An 8,277-nucleotide genomic window follows, 5' to 3' on the forward strand; every position below is an offset into this window, starting at 1 on the left:
TTGACGATAACCACTCTATAAAGGTGCCTAAATATCTGTTTTCAAATGTTTCTAAGTGCTATACTTAAACTCAAAAATACCAAAATAATCATAAGAAGTTGCTGTGTCTGGAATTATAATTGCAATTTGATGTCCGGCAATCCATCAAGTTACCACGTCTGGGAAACAGGTGATATCTACAATTCTAGTTGATAAAAATCTAATCTGCTTATATCATAAGGATAACTCTACCAATCACTATACCACATAATGGCATATAAGTTGCATGGGAAGGGTAAAGATGGAGGCATCCGAATGAACATCACTTTGTTCAAGCATCCATTTTTTTGGACAGCGGCTTTCGAAGGTTACTGCAGCCACATGATATAACCAAATCCTTTACATGGATGTTATAGTCATAGGTCTTCATAATAGTGCCATAAATTATCAGCTCTTATTGCTCTTCTAGGAAATATTGCGCCCGAAAACTCATGGTAGTCAATAATACCTGAGCTGCTCTATATTCTAAGACAAATGATCTGTAAAACGAGCACTTGGGTGATGCATGGATGTGTATTTCTACCCACTGCGTGGGGAGTGTGTCAGCCATTGAGCAGATCACGAAACAAGAAGAATATGACAACTAGGTGAGTAGCTTTTAGTCCTAAGTACTTAATTTAATGTATTACTGCCACAATAGCAAAGGTTTAAGTATAGGTTAGGAACCTAGACCGAGGCTCTTCGTGGTTTCTAAAACATGAAGAGCCGAGGGTGTGGTTCCTAACTGACTTAGAAAATGCGGGCCGTTATATATATCGCTATGTAGGTGGAACCATTGTGGGATTGAGTTATATGTCGTTTCAAAATTGTCAGTGTTAAAACAAGTCATGCGACCGTGGCCAGTAGAGAAGATTGAACGTGTTTTCGAATTAAAGCTTGTAACTAGCTACATTATCGCTGCTTCTGTTAGCTGGTGGATCAAACAAAGAGTGATAGCTACTGTGACAATAAAGTTAAAACCAGCACTACCAAGGGTTTAAAGTAAGTGGTAACATTGTTGTCAATGGTTAATAATACTTGGTCTGGTGCTAGGCCTTCTGTGACTAAGCCAGTATATACACGATTTCACACCTACATAACTTTTTTTACAAGAAACAAATAAACATTCTACAAGAAAGCTTACCTATTTAGTTCTTTTAATAGGGAGTCCGCTTAAAGTACAGTAAAAGCATATTAAACAGGCTTGAAACATTGACGGGCATTAAATAGAACTCCATTATATTTCTGGAATTCTCTGCTTATGATAGCAAACATACCTACAACGTTATAGTCTAGCTCCCATAATCGAATTGGTGTAGGTGTGCTTATAAAAGGAATGGAGTAGGTCAAGCTCTGTTGGTCTATGGGCTCTTAGCCTGTATATGTTTTGCAGAGCATGCATAGCAAATCAATGATCAAAAGTGAGATTTGCAATGCTGAGGTCTATGTGCTAGCAGGTTTCTAACTAAGTTAGTTAGAGACCTGCTAGCAGGTTTCTAACCATTTTAGAAACCTACTAGTAGGTTTCTTCATGGTTTTTAAAGACCTCATTATCTGCCAAAGATCAAAGCATACTATGCATAGCATTTTCTAATGTAGTATTAAAAACTTACACCCCAAAAATCAATCCCACAATCAAAAGTTCCTGGCGTGTGTTGAAACATAAATAACGATGTAGAAATAACGTTCTGAGAGGTATTTTCCCATGCAATTGAAACCACAATCGATCATCAGATGCTAGTGTATAAAACAAATGGGGTGAGTGCTCTGTAGTTCTTTCACCTATCAGGTGAGTGTGCCCTGAGTGATATATATCACTTATACCACGGCTGCTTAGGGATTTTGCTGATATATACACCCACAGCCCTCGGGCTTTGGGTGTATATCAGCAAAATCCCTTGCAGCTGTGGTATAACTATTAAATAACCATAGTCGTGTGATCTAATAAAGCAAATTTTGTGCTAAGATCATGGCTTCTTTTCATATGGTTTCCAATTAGATGGGCTTCCAGTATACTGCCACCTTAACTGACTGTTGATTGGATGCCTATAGACTTTAAGCTTGTCATATCACTTCAGTGGCCAATACCACAATTCGCTTTTCCTTCCTATTTTGTAAAATAATTTTCGTATACAAAAAAATTTACTTTTAGCAAAAGATTAAAATACTCTGTTTGCTCTTTCACACAAAAAATTGACAAAAACCAGCATCACATGGTGCCTTGGTAGTGTTGGTTAGGTACAGTATAACCAAACCCCAAAGTGCCTTTGGTACGATCCTACATAAATACTTCCAATATGTTGTTATGAAATTTACAATATATAAATTCAGTGGGATTTTCTGCTGACTGATCAACTGACTGTACATGCCTTCAGACAAGTATAGCTAAGGCTATGGGCTTGATTTTTTCATTGTTAGACAGCACCTCAGACCCTAGAATACCATAGTCCTTACAATGCACGCATCATGGACTTACCTTTTTCCTCCTTTGTGTCCCATTTACCTTTGCTGACTGCTTCACAGTAGTATATGATGGCTTTCCAGGGCTGGTGGAAGCTCTTAGTGGCTGATCAGGCAACAAGCCAGGTAATGACTTAGGGATTGTGGTGAGTTTGCGAAGCACACTGACCACAATCCCTAAGGAAAATTTTAAATTTTTAGTGTTTGTAATCCACATTCTGAAGCAATTTTAACACTTTAAAAGGGTTGATTTTAAGATATTGCTTTATACATACACTGACTTTTGTAACTTCCCTAGCTGTCACACTATCTTTCTATAAATATTATGTTGTAATAATAATAATAATTTTGTTTATACAATTGTAACCTTAACTACCATAGCTGGTACATACATTAGCTTTGTGTTTGAATAATTGATTCAGAAATAAGAAATGAGTTGTACTGATATGAAATGAGTTGTACTGATGTCACATGTATCTGTACAGGATCAATTAACATGTAAGTTATACAATTATTCAAAATGTCTGAACTGCTGACGGCGGTCTTCTTTAGCTGAAGTAAACTTGTTCAAAATTTTGATATAATTCAAGCTGTCAGTTAGGTGCTTATGTATGTGCAGAACCATGACATTGTTTAGTCTGCATTGAGTCATCGTTGAGCGGAGGTATGTTTTTATTCTTCGCATCGCAGAGGCACTCCTTTCTGATACTGCATTGGTAGCTGGCATTAATAACAAAAACTTTACCACCTTCACTACTTGTGGCATTAACAAATGTTGGCTGTGGTCCAGCACTTTAAAGTGCCTATGTATGTCATGAAATGTAATTGAATCCCCATTCTTTTGGATTTTCATACTGCTAAATACTTCCAATTGCGTTTCTAGCTCAAAGCTGTTGAAGTCACCCTGATAAAATTCCATGACATCTTTCATTGTGTTGGTGTAATCTTCTTTCTTTGTGGCTTGTAGTAAAAGTTGTTCCAACTTTTTGTAAACACTGAAATCCTTTTGCATAAAACAGTTTTCAATTGCTACTACTACTGTATCAATTGCTTCATAATATATTCACCTGTAAAACTCTTGTACATCCACAGGAAAGTGAGGTTCAGCTGCTCCTGTTTCATATCTGGCTGGTCTTTTACGCCTTCTTAGTAAAACAGGCTCATTGACATTAAGAGACTCCTGGGTTTTTTTAATAAGGCCCCAAAACAGCAAAAAGCTTCCTCAGTTCTAATTTGGGAAAGGACTTTGTTACACAGTAAAGCCAAGTGGTAGCTGTCAGCAGCAGTCATGGCTGTGGACTGAAGTGCTTTGCTCAAGTTATCTGTGTGCTTTAGTACTCTTTCTGTTAGCATCAAACCAAACAAGAAGTCAAATTCCATCATTTTTGCTGCTACTCCTGTGATTCTTGCTTTTACTTCAGTGTCTTTGACAACATCTACCGCCTCTTCCCAAGTGGCTAGTAAAGCAGGATAGTTAGTACGAACACTTTCCAATGAAGAAGCATGTACTGTTCAACGCGTTGGACAGAGATTCCTTAGCCCTGGTACACCCGGTGTCAGTTCTTCTTTAAGTCTGCTAAGTATGGCATCTCTTCTAGGGGAAAATTTGATTAATTTACATACCTCCAGGGTATAGTCCAAAGCATTTGACATTGTTGGGATTTTCTTAATTACATCTGCCACTGCTAGGTTCAAGCTATGCCCATGGCAGTGTAAATACAAAGAACGTGGTTCAATTTCCTTGACCATAGCAGCAACTCTCTTCATATTTGCTGTGCCATCATAACACTGAGCACGACACATAGTCATGCTTAACTTCATTCGTATCACTGCATCCTTTACAACTCCAAAAACCGATTCAGCTGTAATGTCAGGCACAGAACACAGACCCATAAAATCCTCATGAGGTTCAAATGCATCATCAACCCACCGAAAACACACTATTACCTGTTCATGATTTAATGAATCTGTAACTTCATCACTTTCAATAGCAAAGTAGCCAGCACATTTGATGTTGTCTTCAATTTTGTGAAGATGATCTTTAGATATTAACTTTAGAAACTCATCTTGAATACTGTGATCAGTGTACTTGTGTGTTTTACGTTGAAGTATCTCATTAATGTGAGAATCATCTTTGGACCAAAGCAAAAGGAGCTGGTGAAAATTGGAGTTAAATTCACTGCCACCCAGACAATCTAGTGAGTTGGACGGAACCCAGTTTCCTCTCATTGCTAGTCCTTGCCTAGCTAGAAATACTATATTCTGGAGCACCTTTGATAGGTATTCTCTATTGATGGCCTTGGCTCTCTGGACATCTGAAAACATCATCTCTGAAACATCTCTTATCTTCGACACCAGAGCTTTAGCTGCTGCTTGATGCATCTATATATGAAAGGCCAGCATATACCCATTACTACAACAAAGACACCATTCATTTGCTTTCTATGAACAACAAACATACCTGTGATTGTTCATGGGTCTTAAATCCACCGTGCTTATCACCACTAGCGTCTTTCCAATTGCAGTACCCTGTGCTAAGAAACGTGACTTCACTTGGGCTAGCATTAAATCTCTTGATCTTTCCTTGTTTCACCGCTTGAACACACGTGTGGCAGAAGGCTTTATCAAGAGCCTGATCGTAATGAATCCATCTCCATTTGTCATACCACGCCGCTTAAAAAGATCGATGACTAACAGTCTTCAATCCAAAACTCCGTTTCGGGAATGGTTTTAATCGTGGTTAGCTAGGTTTATCACCAATTGCAATAAGATTCCCAGCACAACTCTCCGACTCGGCAGAACTGGAAGAACATCCAATGCACTGGTCACCACGTGCTTTGATTATTAGATGCACGAATATAATAGAGCGATAAACAAGTGGTAAACGTGAAGTCGGCTACACATCCTTTGTATTAAAGGTTGGAATGGTTAGTGTCTGTCTAGAAACAGATATTAATTAGTGTATGTCATATCTGACGACGTAACTACAATATGTTATTAGTGTGTATTAGCTTAGCTAGGCATGCACTCACGTGACTGGCTCGGCTGTGAAAATCTGCTACAGCAGTTTCCGTAGTGGCCGTAGTGCTTCCACCGGCCCTGCTTTCCCACATTTGTAACAGAAATAATCGATTGTATTTTCCATAGTGGGTGCTTCTCATACTGCTCTTTGTTTGTAATGGTGTGTTTTAACAGGCTGAATGTAGCTGAAAACAAAGCAGAATTATAATGGCCACTGACTGATAGTTGAGGAACGCATTCAGATGAATCCATTTAGTCTGGTGCTATTCTTTCTTGGTATGTATTGGTTTACCAGTCAGTTACTAAAAGTAAGTACAAGGAAAAATTAAGAATTTAAAGTATGATCTGGAATTAGGCATGAGGCTATTATGCTCCAAAAGTTGAGCATTATGCTTTTGAGCAGTGCTCAAAAAATCACTTATTATGCTTTTGAGAATTGCCCATTATTCCCAAAATTATGCCACCATAATTGGCTAATAATGCCAGGTCATTGCTGTATCGGGCCATTTTCATTGATGCTTAAGTAGTCTTGAATTCTTTAGCTGGTTGCTGTATTAGAGTATTTCATTTCAATGTGACTGCTTTATTAGAGTAAATAATATTCAGTGACTGTTCTGTTAGAGTTTCTGACTGCTCTATTAGAGTATCCCGATCTTTTAAAACGGAATTGTGCAATCTGCAGATTTTCCTACTGTTAAAGCTTTATAATCACCTCAAAATGCTAGCATAATTCCTGATTCCCACACATACCTATTATGCCCGAAATTATGCCGGCATAATCGCCGCATCCCTATCTGGAATCATAGAAATAAAATGTATAGTGAAACAAGTCACCTAGAACTGAAGATATACTATAGTGGATATTTAATCCCTAATTCAGTCATGGTATATAGACTGAAGTAGGGGTTAAATGTCCACTAGTATATCTTCAGATGTAGGTGACCTCACTACTTATTTTTTGATCCCTATAATTGAACTTAAATTCCTAATTTTCCTTGTACTTGAAGTGATAATAGTTAGCACCAAGTATTATTATATAGAAGTCCATGTTGGTGACTTATATACAAACTTTTCTATGATAATTTTGGCATGGATATAGCCAAGTAAGATTATGTAACAGATGTGTTTAATAATACAGAAAAATAAAACGTATTTACATTACAGGTTTGGATCACACAACTACAGTGACGGACAATCCACCAGATATGGGTGGAGTTAACACCTGATTTGAACTGTTTTAACAATGCACAACACAGTATACTTATTAGTTTAACTTAGCTGTTTGTTGTTTTTGTATTGTAGCTATTATACAGCTGTTTGTTAGTGATGGGTTTTTCCTCTGAAACACCTAAATTTTGTCAACAGAGTTTTTTCCCCTGAAGATGAATGGGCATTCATCTACTAAATTTTGTTTTTTATCATTTGCAATAGGCCCCAGCTGTATTATGTTCATGCTTAATATATTATTTGAAAACCATAATTATATATAGTGTCATGTGTGCATGTGTGTTATAATTATTATGTTTGCAATAATAATACAATTATTAGGGTTGGGCAATATAACAGTACTGTTGTATTGTTAGTTTTTGATACTGCCTTTTTTAATACTACCACACCATGTAGGTCCCGATGGGCATGTTTCGTAGTGGGTAACCAGTCATGTGACAATGTTTGTGTGCATGTGGGAGGTAGCCACCTGGTCAATATATGTAAACCTGCTTGCTTGTGGTAATTTTCACCTGGTGCTTTTAATGACTATTGCTTTGATACTGTGATATTTAGTAATACTGTGATAATTTTTACAAAAGGTACACTGTTTGCTGCTATTTTTCAATATTGCCAATCATTGGGGCAATCAACTGCATGCACACTTGATGATGCATGTGTAGCTATATAAATGTGGAAATACTGTCAACATCACACTAACAGATGTACATGAATTATGTTGTGTTAACAACACAACAGCATGCAAAGCCAGGAGGTATATATTATGTCATTCTCAACCCTAATTCATTAAAACTGCTACACCTCTCTTAACAGAATATTATTGTATAATATTTACACTTCTCTTGTATATATTTTGTTAACTCTACTGACTATTGCATATGATATGACATTATGTGACAATCATTTGCATTGATCCTAGGCCTGCACTGGTGACCCAGAACATTATACTATACAGAATAAACAACCTTCCACTACTTCCTCCATAATAAGAATCAACCACTTTCCCAAAAAATCCTAACAATGGAGGTATTCCTGCTATGCACATGATAAAATCACCGGATTTCTCTACACTGACCACTTGTACTAACATTCCTCCTATTTTGTAAATGCTGTCCACATTAACAACCATGCAAAGTTGAAAGTAACAAGGTTGGTGGAAAAATTGCATTTTTCAACGTGCTTGTAATTGGACATGACAAAAGTAGTCTCATATAACCTGCCAAGAGTATAATTATTAGCATTGCAATTTGATTCGATACAGCAAGATGCATAAGGGTCAACCCACAACACACATGACTGTGTATGTTTGCAGGACCTGTTTAACTGTAATATTATTAAAACACAAGACCTTATTATCACCATGTCTTTGTACATGCACATTACCACGTAGTCTGAATAGTGGTCAAACACAACTATATTGTAATGTTCCATTTCTTCCTCCACTATAGCATGTACAGGGAATTTAACACTTCTTGCAATTTCGTGTGGTGAATGCGTACGCATGCGTGCTTTAAATAAGCGATTTATCTGGTGCTACAATGGTGGTGGATA

General features: G+C 37.2%; 1 protein-coding gene across 1 annotated transcript in view; it reads left to right on the plus strand.

Annotated features, from left to right (window-relative positions):
- Nucleotides 1-7,040, plus strand: part of LOC136255117 (uncharacterized) — an 85,235-nt gene extending 78,195 nt beyond the window's left edge. The window contains exon 18 of the mRNA XM_066047837.1: nt 6,664-7,040. Coding sequence (XP_065903909.1) covers nt 6,664-6,725 — 62 coding nt within the window. The 3' untranslated portion in view covers nt 6,726-7,040. The remainder of the gene's footprint in view (nt 1-6,663) is intronic.
- Nucleotides 7,041-8,277: the final 1,237 nt, after the last annotated feature.

Source organism: Dysidea avara, chromosome 5 (genome assembly GCF_963678975.1).
Source record: "Dysidea avara chromosome 5, odDysAvar1.4, whole genome shotgun sequence".
Taxonomy (NCBI): domain Eukaryota; kingdom Metazoa; phylum Porifera; class Demospongiae; order Dictyoceratida; family Dysideidae; genus Dysidea; species Dysidea avara.